At 40.8% G+C, this 22968-nt stretch overlaps 1 protein-coding gene across 1 annotated transcript; it reads right to left on the reverse strand.

Annotated features, from left to right (window-relative positions):
- Positions 1–50: 50 nt before the first annotated feature.
- LOC124643639 lies at positions 51–22855 on the reverse strand. Its single transcript, XM_047182655.1, has 21 exons — positions 22851–22855; positions 22381–22490; positions 21667–21811; positions 20988–21119; positions 19669–19720; positions 19280–19331; positions 18833–18902; positions 13175–13259; positions 12851–12887; positions 11314–11389; positions 10573–10640; positions 10018–10090; positions 9661–9713; positions 8616–8685; positions 7888–7943; positions 6359–6422; positions 5372–5404; positions 5092–5127; positions 4753–4833; positions 3924–3994; positions 51–219 (listed from the first exon to the last, which is right to left on the reverse strand). Exons 1-21 carry the CDS (start codon positions 22853–22855, stop codon positions 140–142), a joined length of 1449 nt encoding a protein of 482 aa, XP_047038611.1. The 3' UTR covers positions 51–139.
- Between the last annotated feature and the right edge of the window lie 113 nt (positions 22856–22968).

Raw genomic sequence — 22968 nt, forward strand, 5'->3', positions numbered from 1 at the left:
CAAAGAAAAAATTAAGAGAAGTGCCAAAAAACTAAAAATAAAACATGTGCTTTTTGGACAAAAGTGTATTATCATTTATTGAACATTTTACATATTTTTTTTAATACTTATCCGTGAGTCGAAAGTAAAGTCGTTTTTGCTATGACTTGAACGATCTTCCACAACCTTGTGACACCTTGACTTTTGGATAATCGTCATCTATAAAAAGAAACGACCATACTTAATGGCCAGTTTTGGCCATTCTGCCGTAAACACTTATTGTTAAATGGGGTCTTAGGAGTTTAAAGGGGTCTTATGCCCGTTCTCACCAACAATCTCTTATAGTTTCCCTAACTAAGTATCACTTAGAATAAGGGCTCCCCCTACAATAAAGGTTATAAGGGACTCTTAAACTTTGGTGAAAAAATTATCATTATCATTATCAAAAATTATCATATTATTATTTGGTGATTAAATTCGTATCAAGTGTTCCTTAAATGCTCTTAGGGGATCCCTAAATTTAGGTATTTGTTGGTGAAAATGGGCATTAGTGTTAATTGGGGTCTTGGTGTCTTACGGCCAGTTTCTTCATCAAAAGTAAAAGTCAAAGTAATGTCTAAAGTAAAAGTAACGGTCAAATTTGTTTTTTCAAGGCTAAAGTGACAGCAAAACTAATAGAAAAAACGAATTTGACTGTTACTTTTACTTTAGACATTACTTTGACTTTTACTTTGGCTTTTACTTTTGATGAAGAAACTGGCTGTAAGGGTTAAAAGGGGTGTCAGCATGGAGAAAAAAATTAATAGCGGAGATGTCATAACGCAAAATCTCCTAAGAAAGCAGCTCACCAAAATGTGGATTACTCGCTCAGCTCCATACCCACCATTATTTTCAAAATAAAATCACCAATCAATAAAGACCAATCTTTGACGGATTGGTATTGATTTGACAAGGAACCCGAACGCCTCGTTAGTTCTAGTAACTGAACACACCTATAGTTCGGCCGTTCAGAGAATGCGTTCCTGACACATCGCGATTGAACTGACGACGTAACTTTGTAATGGCGTTGCAGTTACGATAAAAATTTTTTGCTGATTGTTTACCGTTTTAACAATTGATGAAATAAATTTAAAACAACATTATTATATCAATAATCAATGAATGTTATAATTTTGGTCCAAACTGAGTGTCAAATAACTTGGTAAACAATATTTTTCTAAATCTATACTGCGCAATTACAAGGTTATGTCAGCGCTTTATATTTGTAGTGCTGTGCTAAAAATAACAGGCAAGTATCGTAATCAGTTCTTTTACAGTTATACTTATATTATAAAATAAAAGATTTGTTTTTCTTTTTTAAAATTTGAAAATAATGGACTATAAGATAACTTTTATGAATTTAATACAGCTAATTTCAGCTAATTATTAAAAGCTTATATTAGTATCTTAAGGTAACAAACTGCGTAAGTTAAAACTTCAATACCAATCTGTGTTTAATAATCTTAGCAAATTCGGATTTGTCTCACATAGCTTAATCTCATAGACACCAATAAGTAAGTAGTATAATATGTGCGCAGTCCTGTTTACTATATTATGTCTATGGTTTTTATTTGATTATCCGGCTTATGTTTAATGGACTTGTAGCGACATGAAACGCATACAACCTTTTCGACTCGCAACCTTCAATAGTCATGAAGAAAAATACAATGAAGTTCAAATGTCAAATTCAAAATTTTAAATTTTCAAAATCAGATTTTCGTTGTCGCAGGCGTACACATATAAATAGGGCGCCGCCCGTATAAATAAATTAGTCGACATAAATTCTTCGTGCGTAACTCATCTCCTTAAGACTGTTTCTGCTTTTCAAACTGACATCGGCGCTAAATAGGACTTCGATTGTGTTTTTTATTGCGTTCTTTTTACTTTTGGTGCATAATAATGCCTAAACGTGGACAAACATTGAAAAGTGGAGCCCGTGAGTTAATCATCAAGCTGCAAGATTACTTTGAGCGGGAGCGGCAAAATTGCGGACCCCTGATACCTGTCGAACAAGTACAAGAACGCGTCTCTCAGGCGCTTGGAGTTAGCAAACGAACGATAACAAATATTAATAAAGAAAAGTTCGGCTCGACTGCCATGGAAGATAATATTTTACGTACTCCGAAGAAGAAACGTAGAACTAAACCCGTGACAGATATTGACACCTTTGACGCCGATGCAATCAGAAATCATATATATGGTTACTATTCCAGAAATGAATATCTCAACAGGAAGAAGCTTTTGGCATCCTTAAGAGAAGCTGGACTGTTTAGGGGGGGTAAAACTGCTTTAACCAAAATCTTAAAAGATATAGGTTTTTCGTATAAAAAAACAGACAAAAGAAAAATTTTATTAGAACGATACGACGTAATTTTAAAAAGGATAAGTTTTTTGAGGGAAGCAAAAAAAATTGATAACTGGGATAATGTCGTGTTCATTGACGAGACATGGCTAAACGCCAATCACACGGTTTCCCGTTCCTGGACGGATGATACACAAGCGTCAACGTCAAAAGTACCAATGGGTAAGGGGGCCCGTCTGATAATATGCCACGCAGGTTCTGCAAAATACGGCTTTGTGGAGAACGCGTTACTGGCATTTCAATCAAAAACCACAAATGACTACCACGAGGAAATGAATGCCACTACATTTAAAGAGTGGTTCCAGAACGTGCTTTTGCCCAGCCTAGCAGAGCCTTCTGTAATATTCATGGATAATGCCTCCTATCACTCGGTTCAAATACAGAAACCCCCTACCCAAGCTAATAAAAAAGAAGAAATGGTGGCTTGGTTACAAGCAAAAGGCATTGACGCAAATATGCAGATGCTAAAAGCAGAGCTAATTAAATTAGTTAAAGAAAATAAAGCGGCAAATGTGCGATACGAAATCGATGAACTGGCTCTGGAGTACGGTCATCGCGTTCTAAGAATTCCACCGTATCATTGCCAATATAACGCGATCGAGCTAATCTGGGCTCAAATAAAAGGTTACGCCGCCCGCCACAATACTTCCCCGCCATTCAGCACGAAAAAGATGATGACCCTATTAAAAGAAGCCTGCGGGGAAGTCACAAGAGATGACTGGGCAAGGGTTGTTGAGAAGACTAAAAACCTGATTTTGGAACATTTTGACCGAGATATCAGGATTGATTCTGTTATTGATAATAATATAATTATACATGTAGGGGAAGATGATGATGAAGACACCACCTCCTCAAGCGAATCGGAGTCTGATTAATATTCTGTACGCACATTCAATTCAATGTACTTACTTTATTGCATAGAAATTGTAACTTTGTAACAAAGAATAAATAAAACAATTTTATTATATGAATATTACCTTTTTTTGGTTTCCACTTAAATAACTAAAATAAAAATTTAAATGATTCCGCCAATTTAAAACGAAAATAATCTTAAAATAATTTGGCGGTTCATTTTGGAGGAACGGTAACGAACTCAGTGTTATGTTGTGCCCATCACTAGTCGTGACTAACTGACAGGTGTCAGGAACGCATTCTCTGAACGGCCGAACTATATCATACGTAACTTGCCCTACAAGATGGTGCCTGACATACATTCCTTATGGCATCTCCGCTATCTTTCCTTCCTCCGTTAGTATTAGTGTTAATTGGGGTCTTAGTGGGTAATGGGGTTGGCAGTCGTTACGGGTCATCAGGAGCCAGTAAGTCTGACACCAGTCTAACCAAGGGGTATTGGGTTGCCCGGGTAACTGGGTTGAGGAGGTCAGATAGGCAGTCGCTTCTTGTAAAACACTGGTACTCAGCTGAATCCGGTTAGACTGGAAGCCGACCCTAACATAGTTGGGAAAAAGGCTCGGAGGATGATGAGTTAGTATTGAAAAACTTAACTCTGACTTAACTCTGAAAAAATAAAGTAGATACTTACTTTTGCAGATTAATGTTCTGATACATTGCGGGGCTATGAAGTTTTTAATCTTATTTCTATAGCATGCCAGCCTGGAAAATAACAACAACAATATATTACATACTAGCTTCTGCCAGCGGTTTCACCCGCATCCCGTGAGAACTACTTCCCGTACCGGGATAAAAAGTAGCCTATAGCCTTCCTCGATAAATGGGCTATCTAACACTGAAAGAAATTTTCAAATCGGACCAGTAGTTCCTGAGATTAGCGCGTTCAAACAAACAAACAAACAAACTCTTCAGCTTTATAATATTAGTATAGATTAACAACTGTCGGTGTAAACTACTTCCCGAACCCGGGTAAAATATACCCTATATCACCTTGGGATAGTGTAAGAGCTTATCAAATCGGTCCAGTAGTTTCGGAGGCTTGTAGATACAAAGATCCAAACAATATTTTTCCTTTTTAGTATTTGTATTGGTAAAGACAAATAAGAGGAAAGAATACTAGAATATAGATACTAGATACACAGATCACCAGCACAGCTTATATTTACAAAAGACAAGCCCCCAAAACGCCCGCCCTTCACCACTTCATATGTCTTTTTTTGGTTTATATTTTGTTAATATACAATTTTGCCATTAGTCTCATACAAGTGATGTCAAATTTCTATCTCTAGTAAGAAAATTAACAGATAGGTAGATTATTGCAAACAATACTATGTGCGTTTCATGTCAACTAGCCGGAACTGTCAACGCCTGTTGCCGTCACGAAGTACGGCGATCCCCACTCTTCCGCCGAGAGCTCAATATCCGTGCCGGTAACTATATGTAAAAGTTTAGTAACTTACTCGCTATTTGTAGGGCCAGCTAATTTCATAACATGATCTCTCATACAGCGGTAATTATGTGAACGTCTGTAATGTTTGCATCTAAAAAAAAAAACAAAAAGAATAATTAATTTAATATACAGTAAGTCTGGCACCAGTCTAACCAAGGGGTATTGGGTTGCCCGGGTAACTGGGTTGAGGAGGTCAGATAGGGCAGTCGCTCCTTGTAAAACACTGGTACTCAGCTTCATTCAACAATAACATAGTTGGGAAAAGGCAGATGACTTTACAAATAGGAAACATTAATACCTAGGTATAGTATACAGGTACATATGAAATAATATTAAAATTGTTTGTTACCTTTGGGGACATTTACAATAACTGATATTTTGATCTCTGTAACAGAATAAATAATATTTTAGTGTCATCTTCTTGTCGAGTGAGCTGCAGGTTTAATCACCTAACAAGCCCTAGTGTCAGAGTTTTCTCAAATCCGCCTGACGGCCTCTGACGTGGAATTGTAACAACGACTGCTACTGAGTAGCATTCGGGGACGCCGGCTTATGTAGGCAAGGAGAAAATAAAGAGTTTCATATTATATTTATAATATTAATTAATAAAGAATAAGGGATAAACTTACTTTAATTTTGACACTTTAGCAACTAACTCAACCCTGTGAAAGAAAAACATAATTATGAAGTTTTAAAGTGTTTACATCACGGAGAACAAAATGACTAGCGGAGATGTCATAACGCAAAATCTTTAAGAAAATAGTACGCCAACATGCGGGAGTTTAGCTGACGAGGAACGTTACTAGCTCCGCTCTTACATGCCTTCTTTAGAACGTCCATTTTTTATATAATCAGTGACAAATTCAATCAACCTTTCTTATAGATACGTCAGTCATATGGTATGGGCATGTGATGCGGAGGAATGAGAGTCATATTGTGAGTAAGGTTTTGGACATGATATAGTATATACAACATGTAACGTAATTAACGCACACCTCAAACACCCCAATTAGAATATTATGTTATAATCATAATACATACACTGAATTTTTAATTTAACATGTATATGCATTGTTATTTACTAAATTAGTTATACCAATTCTTGGAGAACTTTTTGGTCATACTGCTACGCACGCAAATATCGCGCCGCGCGCCGCTCGACTCGACACAATATAACGAAACTGCGGAAAAAGCCGACAATACACGAAGTCTTATTACTTTGAGTTACGGTCTATTTGAATTTGTTTTGACTGTACAGGGTTAATATAACAATAATTTCCGTAGTTTTAATTATTTTTGGGATAAAAAATTACCTATATTAAAAATGTTATAAATCGATTCAGTAAATGATTCTGAACAAACTAATTTCAGGATGTGCGTTAATTAAGTTACATGTTGTATATGTGGACGGATATAGTGGAAGAGGACGACCAGAGAAACGACGGATGGATTGTGTGAAAGTAGATATGGTTAGAAAGAATGTTACTTGTGAGATGACGGCAGATAGAAGAGTATGGAAGGAGAAAATATGCTGCGCCGACCACAAATAAAATTGGGATAAGGACAAGAGGATGATGATGATGTAGATATCAGTTAAAAAGTATAAGTATGCTTACCATCCCAATCTATGTGGTACCTGATTGCGGTTGATCGTTGAATATAATTTTCTGACACCACGCCCTGAAAATTATTGTAATTTGAGACAAGAGAAGTATACCCCGCGGGTATCTCACCCGCTTCCCGTGGGAACTACTGCCCGTACCGGGATAAAATATATTCTATGTTACTCAGGAATAATGTACCTTTCCAACAGTGCCAGGGGTTATCAAATCGGTTCAATAATTTCAGAGCCTCTAACTAAGGTAAGAAAACATTTATTTATTTTTTTCTTTTTATAATATTAGTTTAGTGAAGAAGTATAGAACTAGGGAATTGTTCGCGCGAGTTACCGCGGCGCTGGTACATAACCACTCTAACGTCCGTGGATAGTACAGTATCCAAGAAAAAAGTAGCGTCATACGCCCATGGATACTATAGTATCCAAAGCGACGAGTTGTGTTTAACTCCATCTATTTTAAAATACGGTATTATTTGTTGAGTTTTGACAGATTATCTATATAGCTGATGAAATAGTTCGACGAAAAAATAAGAGATGGTCGTGTAACAAGCTTTTGACAAAAAAAAAAAATATTTAAGTTCAGTTGACGCGTTTGACGTTCGTTTCGTTAAGTGTTTTTATAAGTGTCAACTATTATGTCGTTTTGTTTTATTTATTTTACAAGTGTTATACATCAAAATAAACTAGAAGATTTGGGCTTTACGATGATGTTTAAATATCACAGTTTTAGCTGATAAATCTAGTCTAATTTTAACTTCAAACGATTGTTGTTTCGAAAAAAGTCCGGTCAAGGTCATAGGCCAATCTTAGTTTTGTTTATACATATTTTACAAACTTTGCATTAAAATATTATATTTAATATCGTAATAAGCAAAATAATACATTTTTTAAACAGAAATATACTAAATTCATTGAAAATTTCGTAATAGCCTTCTCGAGCGCGGGAGACATCGCGGTAAAATTACGAAGAGTAGTGTTTTGTTTCGATTTAATTAAAATACTTAGAGTTAACCGAATATAATCAAATATACATCAGAAGAAAGGGTAATAAGCCTAGTTTGTTCTGAAAATATTTTATTGATAAAATATGCAACAGTTGTCCCTTATATTTTAAAATGGTAGAAATAAATGTGTTTTTTTCTCCTTAAAATCATGTTTCACCCGGATTTTAGTATCAAAGATTATAACTAACGATTTTAAAATATCATTAACTTTGATCTGTATTCTTTAACCATTTTTTTCGTATTTTTTTCTTTATTTTAGCCATTACGGTTCAGTAGCTGTATAGGTTTTTTGTTACGACGAAGTTGCGAGTCGCGCGTGGTTCGGGTGCCGCGCGCGGCTGGACGTTAGAGAGAGAAACGGTCGCGCGGCCCGGACGTTAGAGTGGATAAAGGGCTTCAGAAGGAACATGGTGGGTTTTAGTCAGTAAGAGTCTGACACTCCCTCACGCTGCACCCACAGCGGGAGGGGTCATGATTACCTTCTAAAAAATAGTAGGTATATTTAATTACATAAGATACATACTTTGATGTTCCACAATATCTTCATGTAAAAGACGTTTTATCTTTCGGAAAATGCTGCTGGAACAAATCATTAATATGGGTTTTAGTTACAGCCAAAATATGTGAAAAATATTACCAAGGGGCCCAGGTATTATTATAATCGAACTTAAAATTTTAAATAAAACATACGCGCAACACGAATGAAATACTCCTTGCGAATGGCGGCGTCTTTAGCAGGCAAGTCGCGGGAGGGGAAAGGGGAAAGGGTGGACGAAGAGATGTGAGCTCGGGTACGGAGAGACGTAAGCGCGGGGACGGAGAAACGTAAGCGCGGGGACGATGAGCCGTAAGCGCGGGAATTCAAGTTCGGAGCCTGTTCCGAGGCGAGGCGATTACGTTATTATTCCGATTAGTGTGCGTTGCAGTAGGGAGTTTAATACAAACCATTCTGAACGGCTCGAGGCGATACGGTGACGATCCCTTTCCGATCCCATATGTGTGCTGAGACCCTTAACCGTACGTCCAGACCGAAACACAATATACTTACAAAATCACGCGCGTACCGTCAGCGTAGCTGTGTGCGCGTTCATAGACTAGGTATACAGCTAGCACAGATATAGCTACGCTGACCGACGGTCAGCGGTGACCGTCGGTCGAGCACTGTTTCCAGCCTAACATAGTTGGGAAACAGCTAGGCAGGTGATGTTTAAACAAGCAAATTATCTCATATTCTGCTGGTAAAATACTTACTTTGTCCGTTCATCATCAGAACTTGTAAGAATGCTAATACGTGAGCTTCTTGTCAGTATATTCCTTTTAACTGAAATAAGATATAATTTAATGGATTGTGTTTTTTTGCTATAAATAGTCCCGTTTTAGGAAAGGTTCATATCTGACGGAAAATACGTCGAGCGTATCGTAAATGTATGATCGACGCATATAACGCATCATCGGTAAGCTTTGATTGATGGAATATTTTGTCGTAATATTTGTCTGTTTTGGCGTTACGCGACTGACAATACAGGCTCGAGCAGACCGGACGCGCACGTCTACAGTCGGCCATACACGCTACGGTCTACCGGAAAGGTCCACCTGTGCAGGTATGCCTGCGCAGGTAGACCGGAATGTGTGTGGGAATAGACCTGTGTAGTTTTTTGAACCTGCGCAGGCAACCGGCGCAAGATCGAAAATCGATTCTTTCGAGTGACACCGTACGGTGTACCTGTGCGTGTGTGCGTGTACTCCGGTCGCCTGCGCAGGTCGCGTCAGTTGTTTTCTAGTGTTTCTTTCAAACGGGCGTTTCATCTGGTTCAAATTTCAATTCACTTAATAAATTAACATGACTATATGTTTTTCTTTTCAATAACCAATGCTTACACCACTTTTTTCGCTTCTTTTTCGTATTATTCATCTTCAAAATTAAAGCAAGACCTAGCAATGCCAGCGTGTCATCGTCCATATTCGATGCCATCGCAAAAAGAACTGAAGACCGCTCCGATACATCGGAACGTCCCCATACACGCTACCAATGTTCGGTTGACCTGCGCGGGCATACCTGCACAGATTACCTCTCCGGTAGACCGTAGAGTGTATGGCCGGCATACGTTGCGCAAGCGGTGTGGCCTGTCTCATACACTTCCATACATTACAGCTCAGTGGTACGTGCACGTCTACGCATCCGGTCGGCTCGAGCCTTACGCGACGCACGTTCCATCAGATAGAATAGAATAGAATAGCATTTATTTCTATATGAACCTCCCCTTTGGGTATGAAACTCTTAAAATTAAGTACTTACAGTATTTTAAAGGTATTCTCAGTATGCTGCCGAGACGTCTGTCCATTACTCTTCTGAGAACATAAATAAATAATATTTACTTTGCTATGTGTTTCTGGCACCGTAGCTCTTAAATGAAGAGATTTGGATGCAGTTTTTTTTAGGTAAAAGCTGTTTTTCAGGCATGTTTCATCAAAATCGGTACGGTTATTTGAAATTCGATAGAAGAAGAAATCAATCGATCATAAGGTTTTTACCAACTTAAGCGACCAACCAACGATAGGTTAAGTTGCAAACACTATTCCTCGCTAAGCTTGGGGAAGGCCTTTGTCCAACAGTAGAAGTTTTTTACTGTGACAAATAAGTGATTGTACTTACCTCGAATTGTAATCAGACATGGTACCGTAATTCGAATCCAGACAATCTGAGCTGTCATTCAGATAAGTCATATCTGCCAAAATAATGGTAAAAACTATTTTTAGTTCCAAGTTTACGCTCTTTCAGTTCAGTGGTGGCTATGGCTTAGTGGGTAAAGAACCAACCTCTCAAGTATGAGGTTGGATTCCAGGTCAGGCAAGCTCTAATGCAACTTTTCAAACTTTGTATGTACTTTCTAAGTATATCCTGGATCCCATTGACCGTGTTTCAGAGGGCACGAAAATCTGTTGGTCCCGGCTGTCATTTGAGCATCTTTGGCAGTCGTTACGGGTAGCCAGAAAAGAAGCCGGTAAGCCAGACAACCAGTAGGTAACCAACCTAGGGGTATCGGGTTACCCGGGCAACTGGGTTGAAGAGGTCAGATAGGCAGTCGCTCCTTGTAAAACACTGGTATTTTTGGGAAAAGGCTCGGGAGATGATGACATTCCATTCCGTATTTACGTACATAAAGGTAAACCTAATAAAATGTAGTTAATATTTAAGTGTTTTAATCACCTGATCGCATTCCTAATTCGTGTTTCAGTGTCGAAATGCCGGGTGAAGTTTTTTCTTGCAACCGACTGCTGTGAAAAGGGCATGGTTTAAAATAATTATGATAAATAGCTGTAAGCTGTATCCCTACTAATATTTTATAAATGCGAAAGTAACTCTGTCTGTCTGTTACGCTTTCACGTCTAAACCACTGAACTAAGTTTAATAAAATTTGGTACAGAGACAGAGTTGACCTAGAGGAAGAACATAGGATAGTTTTTATACCGGACTTTTGAAAAATTCTCTTGGTAGCGCGATATAACAGAACCCTACGCGGGTGAAGCCGCGGGCGGAAGCTAGTTGTCCATATTTCTGATTACAGGACTACCGAGTAAGCTGTGCAGTTGCAATAAAAGAGGATTTTTGTGTACCCAAAAGGGTCCGAAACCAATTAAAAAAAGTAGGTATTTCACTATGAGGAAGCTACACTGTCCCCAAGTAACATACGATTTAGCTACATATCCTAAGTAGTTTAATAAAATGGAAAACATTTTTCTAATTATTTTTACCCCAAAGGCTCCGAAACTACTGATTTGAAAAATGTGTTCACTTTTCGGAAGCTACTTTATCCCCGAGAAACATAGGCTATATTTTATCTGGATACGGGAATAATTTCCCGGGATGACGGTAAGACCGGGGCAGTTTCATATAATATCCAATGTCTAGTGATACTATTGTATTTTCTCTATATTTCTTAACACTCACTTAGATTTTATAATGACGGGCATTTCAGATTTCTTGCGGAGAGCCATATTGGCTATTTCTGTTGAGACGCCAAGTTCTGGAAAATAAACCCCAACAGCCTTAATACAAAAACTTAAACATCTGTTGAACACTTGTCTAAAAAAGTGTGGCTGCAAAACGGAAGGTCCGTTTTCAAGGTCATAATTTGTAATTTTTTTAGACAAGTGTACAAGAGACGTTTAAAACGACGGCAAAAGTTTAACTGGATAGGTTTAATTCATTGTAATGTAATGATCTCGGTAAATAACCAATTCGAAGATAGGTTCGTAATGATTGCGAAACCACCAAAATATAAGAATAGAAATACTTTTTGCGCATGAGCGAGTCATTGAATAGCACCAGCCAGGGCTACGCGAGTGTTCGAAAGAGTTACCGCGGCTCTGGTACATAAAGGGCTTAAGAAGGAACATGTTAGGTTTTAGTCAGTAAGAGTCTGATACTCCCTCACGCTGCACCCACAGCGGGAGGAGTCATTTGATGATTTCCCATAAAAAAAAGAGTATAGTAAGTTCAACTCAGTCTTGCGCGCGGCCTTGTGTGGGTAACCCTTGTACATATACAGTGACTTTGTGTGCGTGACAAGAGGTACAGTCGGGTACATACAAATAAAGTTATTTAGGGGTTGTATAAGGCTGTTTAAAGAAAATCAGTTATTACGTAATTTAATGTTTATTTATTTATAATGATTCTGAATCGCTACTTGAAAAATAAATGATGAATTTTCAGATTCGCTACTCTCACCAAGGTCAATTATAAATTTTGACTCCACGTCAAAATGTCTATAGTATTTGGTTTTTCTTTTGTACATGTCTACAGGTATTACCCAACACCCCTTCATCAGTTTGAATTAAACGTTCATTTATGAGTTTCATTATTTCCGTCTTATTTTGGTCGACATTATGCGAAGCAATATAATTTTAAAAAATTCCCCATACATTTTGTTTACATTATTATACTAGATTATACGTCTTTTTACATTCTTAGTCCACACTTTTATTTATTGTCCGCGTACCCCGAGCTAGAAAATATGTAAGAAGTATTTAATTCATCTTAGATATTTCACCTCATTTATTTCTTAGATACTGTCAATGTCAATTTGAAAAAACGTATGAGAAAATAATGAAAAACTGTAAAATGTAATAATAAAAAGCTTTGAATGTTTCATTTTTTGAAACGCTACCTGACTCCTTAAACATTTTCTCCGTGAAGAACTAGACATTTTCGTAAACGACTGTACCCATAACAAAAAGCGATAAGAACACGTCATGCTCGGACGACGTCACTGTCACACGAATGAAAGTTGTATATTTACAAGCCGACGCACACATAGGGCCGCGCGCAAATCTGAGTTGAACTATCTATAATTGACAAGCAAATTTTAGTTATTATTAGCAAAGATATTTGACGAGGTAAGTTTTTGATTTTATGTGAGATCACAGATGGTGTGTGATTGTTGACACTTTCTGACATTGAAAATTTGTAAAGAGTTAAAACGTACCCGCCACTCGAAGATCACTGCAGATAGGTCTGTTTCTCTGTAAGAAAAGATATTATTAACCAAACGAAAGACACTGCATAAACAGAACTGGGTATTATGGGTCCCGGTTGTCATTTGTACATCTTTGGCAGTCGTTACGGGTAGTCAGAACCCAGAAAGTCTGATGACCAGTCTAATCAAGGAGTATCGGGTTGCCCGGGTAACTGGGTTGAGCAGGTCGTATAGGCAGTCACTCCATATGGTACAGTAGTACTCAGGTGCACCCGGTTAGACATTGGCAAAAGAGTATTTTTTAAGGAAAAGACTAGGCAGATAATAACTTACAACAGGTTCAATTATATGTTTAATTTCTTTCCTTCTATTATGACGTCTCCTTGGAGGTACTAGAATTTCTGGTGAATGCTTAGCCCTGGAAATAAAGAAAAACATAGTAAAATTCTGGGCAAATAGCTGGGCATGAGCAGGGACCGTACAACCCCGAATATAAGTTAATTCTTTCGAAAGTGTTACAGGTTATATGGCTGCAGTCAATAAAAGTGTTGTCTCTTGGTAGTGGTAGCCTTTTCAAAACCCTAACATTAGGGTAACCCTTTCAATAAGTTAACTAGTACAAGATGTTACCGGCTCATGTATGATATCCAATTGAAGTAGATAACCCTTTGAAAGGGTTTTTCAGGGTTTTCAAAGGGTTTTAAATCAAATTATTTTAAATTACGTTGGAGACGGGGAATAGATTTTGACCTTGAAAGTTTGGAATCATTTACAATTTTTCATTAGTGTTTCTTACTCTTCTTGTCTTGAGCGCAGTCGGTTACAAAAGTTTTCGTTGTTACTGTTGTTGAGTTTTATTAGTATTGTTAAGATTTTTATTTAGTGTTTATGATTGTTTTGTGTATAAATACATGGGTTAATTGAAAAATGAAAATAACAGTTTTTTTCACGATTGTACATGCGCTAAAGTTTTTTATTTTTTTATTAATACAACCTTACCGCAGATTTGGGGGTCCGCGCTTTCATTTAGATTTTGTACTTAATTATAATTTTCGCCGTCTTGGCCTCACAAAAACTTATGTCTACTGACTTCTAGTCTTAAACTATGTGAGTTCACCGCGTATTTATGTATTTATTTTAAATATATATATATACAAGCTGTTGATTTGCATCCGTGCCATAGTCAAGGACGTATTAAACTAATGATTCTCAATCCAAATAAACAAAAAAATTGGTACGAAAATTTTTGATTTTAATTTTTTTTCGGAAATTCGTCAATGCCACCTACCCGTTTTCAAACTCTGAGCGTGTGTTACTGGCCTCAAAACTGTGCTGTGCCCTCACACAAACGCAAACACAAATTAATGAATTCGCAACGATCACTCATGAATTTCATTCATAAAATTGGATTATTTCTGAAATACTATGACATTACAATGACATAAAAAGCAGCGCATATTAACTATTTCCCGTTAACTGTAATTCCAATCGATTATTTACGTATTGTATGTCCTCCTCCTGAAGTATGGCACAAATGCAAATCAACAGCTTGTATATATACAGAATTTTATTACACAATACTTAACACTATACACATGAACTTAGTTTGACAACATTATGGGACAGGAACGGATTGGGGATTGGTCTCATTTCCCGCTAGCGACTAGGGACTTTGCGAGTGTCAGTAGGGTAACATGACAGTGGAGTCTTGATGTTGCATGGCCGTCTTGAGGTTGTATTCGACGACCGTTTTTATTGGCGCATCCATGGCTCGCTTAATGAAGCGGCCGGTGGCATCGTCGGCGTCATCTGTGTAGTAGACGCAGCTAGCCGTATGTCTCGACACTGCCACTACCGCGTGGGAGATGCTGTCATGAATTTGGAGCCTCCTGGACTTAGTGTTTATGATGACGACGCTGTCGTATGTCAGTCCCTGAGCCTCGTGAATGGTTAAGGTACGCGACCCTTCACCGGACCCGTATCCCTGGCTAATAAGAGAAGATTTCTCTTCTTGCGTATGAGCCAGGAATAGGGTGTTTTGGGCGGTGATCGATATTTGCGCTCCTGTAAAACCCTTCAAGCTCAGGGAATGAACATGAGACAGCGACGTTTTGGAGTGGACGACGCTGAGTGCGAAGGCCACATCCATTGGGTTACGGTGAGTGCAGAGCAGCTCCTGTGTGATGCCAGCCACCAGATATGGACGGGTATACTTTAATGGGAAAAGATTATCCCTGTCCAAATATGGTAGCTGATTCACGTTCCGACGAGGACCACCTCGCTTGCACCAGACAACTTTACTGCCATGACTATGGCCCCAAAGTGCTTCATGAAAGCTTCGTCTACCGTCAAGCGGTGACATTTCTCATTTGGCTTGAACCCGTTGGCTAAAATTGAGTCCATAGTGCGCACCTTTGTCTTCGCTCTATCGCCCAATTGGTGCGCAAGCTTTCCTCTTAGATCTTTGGCCGCTTCAGTTGTCGTGGTGGCTACGACATCCCTCCTCTCGTCGAAGTGTTTCACTACCCAGGTAGTTTTGCCGCACCCCGGCACCCCATTTACCCATCTGATATTGGGTACCGCCCAAGCTTCCATCGATGGTGAGGTCCCAGAAACGGTCTGTGCCATTTCAAGGATACTATCCTCCAGCATGATTTTGGTACATTTGGCGGTAACCACTATCGGGCCATCGTGTGGCGTCTGGAATTTTATTTTGCCGGTTCGCTCCGTTGCCTCTTCGTCCAGGGCCACGAAACCGCTCTTTGCGCTGTAGGCGGCCATGTATGACCCCGTCATTTTCCCTGCAATTTACCTCCTTTGTGGCCCTTACAACTGCAACGTACTCCAGGAAAGCGCTTTTGACATGGTCCGTGGTGCCAAACTCATCGCGAGGGTCGGTGGGCGACCTGCCCCTTGTCCGCTATTGTAGGCTTAGGCTTCGGCGGCTCGGGGTCTTGGGCTTTTTTCGGAAAAAACCGCTCCACTGCTGATTCCTGTTTCGCTGTTGGTGATTTGCGACTGACCGATGGGAGCATGGCGCTCAGGAAAGAACCGATCGCTTTAAGGCGATTCCGCGCACGAGCGAGCTCCTCTTTGCTGGTGGTATTCCTTTGCTCCTTTGCGGTTTTTGCTGGGCTCTCTCAGACCTGCTTTGCGCAGTTGGACTTTTCGTGGGACTCGTCGCGCCGGCTGTAGGGTTTCCGTGGACTTTAAGGAAATTCAAGGTTTCCCCTCTGTCCTCGTATACTACCACCTCATGGTGTTCCGAGGCTTTTAAACAGCCGAAGCGGTCTGCGACGTCACCCCTTTTCCATCCAACTGCCATCGCGTCGACGCTTATGGTGCGAGCCGTGGCTGGCGCTTCTTCTTCTGCCTTTGCGATCTTTTGCAGAAGTGAGCACACCTGAATGAATGGAGTCTCCTCTCTCCACTCGAGTATTGCGATCGTCTTGCATTTGAATCGCAATAGTCGGCATCGGTGAGAGGCTACTTCCAATTGAGGCAGTGCATGGTACTTGCTACCTTTTTTGGTTGTCTTGGTGGTGCAATCGTTGAACAGGGCGGCGAGGCTTGGTGCAATGGTTATTCGATCTCCAGCTCGACTCGAGCCTATGCAGAAGCTTCTGCCTATTTTTTCCGCTTCCCTGTTCATAAACAAGGCAACTCCACGCAGTCTTATGCCTGGCACTCCGTCTCCTCCGAATGCCAGAAGCTGTGCGATGGGCATGGTACTTGGAGCTGACTGTTGACTGGTGGGTGATTTCTGTGTTTGCGCTGGTTGTGAGTTGGTGTTAGTAGGTCCTTTGTGTGGTTGTTAATTCTGTGTGTGTTGAGTGTATGATAGTCGTTTGTCTGGTTGTCAGTTCTGTAGGTGTCTGTTCTGTAGATGTTTCGTGTATGGTTGTAGTTTGTGTGGTTATCGGTTGAGTGGTTGTTGTTAGTGTTGTTGTCGGTTGTGTTGTTGTTGACGTTATATGTGGTTGTATGGTGGTGGTGTGTATGGTTGTAGATGTGGTGGTCGTGGCAAGTGTAGTGACTGCGCTGGTTTCAGATGGCGATCTGTTGTTGGCCGCAGCTGCGACTATGGCTACTTTGCTCGCTGAAGCAAGAAATAGTTTCCTAGTAGCCGGTTTCCCCATGATCGTGTGGAGTGTGGACTGACTTAACTGGGTTTCGATCGTGTGTTCCAGTTCCATTCTGTCGTGGCAGAACCTTGGACACTCGAAAAGCAGGTGCCAGACTGTTTCATCGCAGCTGGGGTCACAGACGCACGCGGGACTGTTTTTGAGGTGGAATCTGTGGAGATACGCTGAGAATCCTCCATGCCCGGTTAGGATCTGGATGTGTGTCGGTGTAAGGACAGCTTCTTTAAGTGTTCTTTTTGCCGCAAGGACATTTGGAAAGAACACTTTTGTGACCGCTCCTGTGCTACAGGATTCATATCGCGCTTGCCACTTTCTGATGGTCCCCGTATTTTCCTCCTCACGTTCGATACGAGAACTTTGTTGTACTCCGCTGTATTTTCTGTCAGAGCGGCCTCCTTGGCCAGCTGGTCCGCTCTCTCATTCCCTGGAGTTCCCACGTGGGCCCTCAGCCAGAAGAATTTCACGTCTCTGCCCTCTTCTCTGATATCTCGGACGCATCTCTATATCTGGAGTGCCAGGTGATGTGTGACAGACGGACTCCTCAGCAGCTCAAGCGACGATCTGATGCGCTAAAGTTCGCAGAGTCTATGTTCAGACTCGCCAAGATACAACGGCCGTACTGTAGTTTAGAACTTTAAAGTAAAGGCACGAGATATAAAATTACAATATTTGTAGTCCCAATGGGTAACTCCGTTACAGTCGTTGAAGGGGTATGGCGATTATCACACTGCCCCGCATGATGCAGCGTAGTGCGTGGATGCGTTTTTTTTCCGTTGTATGGAAATATCTCCGTTTGTATGGAAAACACGCATAGTCCAACACACTGAAAATGCATCCACGCGCGTTCATGCGGATCACGCACATACATGCGGAGAAACACGCATCCCCGCGCGTAGGTGCGGGGCGAGACGCAAGGTATGGCACACTGAATCCCGCAATGCCGCGCGTGATTTTGAATGGGCGTGACGTGTATATTTGAAAATGGAACTCGCTGTGCCTGAATTTACAAAACGCACCTACGCGCGTGAGTGCGTGAAAAACCCGCACGATGATGCAGATCTGCACTCCCGCAGGAACGCGCGTAGGTGCGTCGACACGCAAGATGCAGCGTGATGCGGGGCAGTGTGAAGATCACCTAACCCGTTCAAAACGTCTTACGACAAAAAAGTGTAACCCATTAAGAATGGGTTTTTGAATACAGAGGTATCAAATCGAAAGGGTTTGAAAGAGGTTATCCATTGATAAGGGTTTTCGTAAAAAAGTGTAACAAATATGAAATTGGTTCTAAAACAACACTTTGTCAAAACCCTATCAAAAACCCTTTCAATGGGTAACCAAAATGGTCCCTGGGCATGAGAGATACCCTTGCTGCATAATCCATTATGAATGAAAGTAGTAATATTTTATCCTACTTAGTGCTGTGTCGTGGTGTGAGGATATTTGAGGACATTTGAGGAAGTCTGAAAATAGCGCCAGTTACAAAAAACATGAAAAATAAAATGTTGTCATTGTATGGGCATGTAATGAGGAGGGATGATACGCATGCAACAAAGTGAGTGCTAAGTATGAATGTAGATGTATGGAGAGGAAGAGGAAGACCTAAGAAAAGATGGATGGATTGCCTGAAAGATGACATGAATAAGAAGGGAGTGAGTGTCAGCATGACAAATGCCAGGGAAGAATGGAAGCGGAAGACATATTGCGCCGACTCCAAATAAAATTGGGAACAGGACAGGAGGAAGAAGAGGAAGAGTGTTGTGTGGTCTTACCGCTACCAGTCGACAGACTCCAGGTTGGCGATTGGGGCAGGAGGTCCTTGGTTATACTCTTAGATACAGGTACTTACTTGCAATCCGGTATAGGGCAGTTTATTTGTCTCAGTAATTCTTGAGTAACGTTGGTTGTAGTTCCCATTTCTGAAAATTACAATAAACTTTGTAGTTACTTCTGTTCTAACAGCTTCATTGGTCAGATTAATAATATACAGTTGTCGCCAAATAAGTCTGCCATTTCGGTTTAGCTACTGAGTTAAGGAAAGGCGCGTTAAAACTTATTTTAAGCAATCGTTGCGGAAAGTCAAGAGCCAGGTTGTAATGATTATGGGGTTGCCCAGATAACTGGGTTGAGTAGGTCAGATAGGCAGTAGCCCCGTGTGGCTCGCTGGTACTGAGCTGCATATAATTAGATTGGTCAAATGGCTAATTTCAAACTGGCAAATTTATTTGATGAGAGTTGTGTAAGATAATTAATTGTATTTATTTAACTGTGTAGGTCAATGCATTTATTTAGTTACCTGTACTTTTCTTCATAATCTTGCACAGAGGCTGCTGCAAATAAAAGCAGGTCTGAAATAAATAAATATACAATTCTTGAAAGAAAATTCGCGCCTAAAATAAGAAGCTATTGCGTTCGTTTTTAAGAATTTCCAAAAACCCCTTTGTGAATTACGTCATCATTTTGAAGTCAAAATTCAAACTTTTATCCTTGGATTTGAACATAAGATTTCTCAGAAATATTGGCATTTAGAAATACTCTGAATTCTCCGAAAAACTGCCTGACTGGTCTAATCTAAACCTACTTTATGCAAAATACGATTTTCTTACAAACATTTTCGACCTATGAACCGTTCTTAATGAATTCCTCCACATTTGTTATTATTTCGTGATAAAATATAAAACTTACTTCTTGTCTTACTCGTTCAGATTGCAATACTTCAGCTGGTAACGGAGTTTTGCTGAAATAAAGGCGAGTTTAGAATATTTTTTTTCGCCAACGCCCCAACCACTAACCACCCGTACATTGCTAAAAGTAGCTTAACCTACATATAAGGGACATGGCACATTTTAGCAGCACCGCAACAGCACGGCTGCAGCACGGCGTGACTACGGCTAGCTGCCAGCGCGATAACTACGCGTTATCCGCAAGGTGCAAGCTCGCCGTCCGCGCGCCGTCCGCGAGGTGTAAGCTTGCTGTCACCGCAAACTCAATATTATTTTAAGACAGTTATGATTGAACACGACGCAATGACGTTGTTTCGCTGCCGGCTCGGAGTCGGCGCGTAATTAGCACGCCATCGGCGCGCTGTACGCATGAGGTCCGCTCGCTTGCAGCACGCGGGCGGCGAGTCGAGTTGTGTGGTAGCGGCAAGCGCGCTGACTGCTCGCCGTTGGCTTTTTCATATTGACATTACGAAATATATTATAATATACACAATTGAATGACAACTTAAATGCTGGTGTGGAGCCGTGCTGTTGCGGTGCCGCTATACTGTGCCATAACCTTAAGTAGGAAATAATATGTTGCTGCCGAGTTTCGTCGTTCAACAGTTTGCGGTTTAAGAATAAGAAACAAGTACATAACTCGTAAATTTTCCCGTCCGAAGTATTATCTCGTCACGTATGCAGCGACCTTTTCTTTCTGAATGAATTGTGTGTGTACGTGAAAGTGTGTGTGTGTCTCAAGTGTGTGTGTGTGTGAACAAATGCGTGTGTATGAGGGTGTGTAAGGCCTCTGCCTCGAATTTTGCGGGCAGCGGGGCGGCAGCGGCGGCGGCGCGGGAGCGGCAGGATCTTACGCGTATATTCATATGGACCGGCCCTCGAATACAGCGGCGCGGGAGCGGCACGGCGGCGGGCAACGAGCGGTGCGCTCCAGTCAAGCGGTGACCGCCCGCGTTGGGCATCTGCATTGTAGGCATAGTGTTATACATTTTTTTTGTGACGTATCAAAATGTGTTCGGATGTGCAAGAGCTAATTATTTCGGCCATCTTTGAGAGGACACCCATATGGAACAGCAAACACAACAGAACACAACACTACACTGCTATAGTGCCGCGCGATCTGCCCGCTAGTTTCGAGAACACGTATCCGTTGCCCGCCCCGCTCCCGCGCCGCCGCCGCTGCCGCCCCGCTGCCCGCAAAATTCGAGGCAGAGGCCTAAGTGAACAAATGCGTGTCATGTATGGTGAGTTAAATAGAAATCTCTCTCGCAACTCCCTCACCTAGTTTTCTCCTGCGTTTTCTTTTGTTCCTCTGAATCAGTGGCGGATCCCACCAGCACGGACAGTTCGATGACGCCGTCCCGGCTGCTGTCAGCTCTCCTGTCTTGCCTTTTGGGTCTCTCTCTGTCGTGTCTGGGCGAATAGAGGCAAAAATAATAACGGAGGTTTCAGGATAGGATGGGAGGGAGCGGGATTCTCAATGTGACATGTTCTTCATGAAAGCGGACCATCGTAGTAGGCTTAGTGTTGTACAACGTATTTCAGCAATACATTTCGGCAGTTTTTTAAACCTGGCTAATCGTTCAACTGCCCAATTCAAATTGGCCCAGTTTTTCATAACAGCAAGCCACGAAAAAGCCAAGCTCTGTTTTAAGCCCAATACGGCTGCGACATATGCAAATATTATGAAGCCTGTTTGTTAGCTTGAAAGTGCTTATCTCAGGATGCAATCAGTCAGATTTCGAAAAGCATTTCAGTGGTATTAAACTCACTTATGGAGAAAACCGTGTGTATGTAGCACGGGATGTGAGTGAAACCGTGGAGAACAGGTTTCTCGATAAACGGCCTATCTGGGACTGACAGGAATGTAAAGGGCAAAGACTTATAAAAAAAAACAAGTTTATAGGTGTTGTAGTCTGAGTATGCAGCGATGTATAAACTACATATTAATGTGACTTACCTGGTCCTTCTGGAGCGACCACGCTTGGTGGTCTTCGTCTTCCGAGCGGTGGAGCATCCCTGGAATATCCTCTGGGAACAGCTGGAGCAGAATATCACGCCCTTGAACACCTCCGCGTTTTGCAGATTGGTTTCGCTGCATACATCTGGAGGAAAGACGCACCTGGTGGTCATAATGGCCTAGACTCTACGAAATCGTAGAAAGTTTTTGAAGCAACCATTGGAATTCTCTGACTACAGAAGATGTAGGAAGAATTTAAGTAACTAATCAGCGGCTGCTCCGTGGATAAAGACCATCTATGTCACAACCAGCTCTTCCGAAAGCTCAATCAAAATAAAAAAAAGTGGTCTGTTTGTGGGTCCAGTACGGCTTCTATTCTTTCCAAGGAGTCGTCAAAGTTGCTAGAGATTCCCCCGTGCATCGGAGAGCACGTTACCATCGGTCCTGCTTGTGATCTCTCTCCGGTGGTGTCGGATTGCCGTCCTATCGGGCTTAGAGAGTGAAAGAATAGTTAATGCACCTGTGTCATATTGCAAATGCTTGTGCCCTGTAATATGTACTGCGTAGCTGGCTGGTTTCCCCCGGAAAAACAGACACCGTGGCTGATAATAATCAGTCTGGACGCCATTACTACGTCTACTGCAGTCCCGTTAGAATTGGATCCGATCCTAATATAGTTAGGAAAAGGCTAGGCAGATGATATACTATACTAACAGCACTTATGACATTTCCTGTGGTAGCTATACCCCTCAGGGATGGTGACCCGCTCGTCTTTCAGGACAGGATTCTGACAGTGCTCGCATATTTCGCAACTGGAAGAGAATTATTAAGGGTATAGGTCTAGCCAAACTTAATGGCGGTTCGTAACTAATTACCATACATAATAGAGTAGGTACTTAGTCCACTGATTCGCTGTCATGATTAACATCACACTAATAATATTATAAAGCGAAAGTTTGTGTGTTATTTATAAAGCGCAAACGACTGACCCGATTTTGATGAAATTTTGCAATGGTATGGCTCGATATCAGAATAATATATAGGCTAGTTGATATAAAATAGTGATATAAAATAAAATTCTCAGCCGCGTCTCTGTCTGTTTGCAAATACTTAACTACACCAGGAGATTCACGAATTCATGAGGAATATAGTATAGATAGAATAGATTGAATATTAATACTTACGCCATTTTTCACTTTTTTTTTTTTTGTAAATACACTACATTTTTTCTTTATAAATATTTTATCTTTACTAGAGAATTTTAATATTTTATAGTTTTTTTTTCGAGATTTTATAACAGTG

This window comes from Helicoverpa zea, chromosome 28, assembly GCF_022581195.2.
Source record: "Helicoverpa zea isolate HzStark_Cry1AcR chromosome 28, ilHelZeax1.1, whole genome shotgun sequence".
In the NCBI taxonomy this organism is placed as follows: domain Eukaryota; kingdom Metazoa; phylum Arthropoda; class Insecta; order Lepidoptera; family Noctuidae; genus Helicoverpa; species Helicoverpa zea.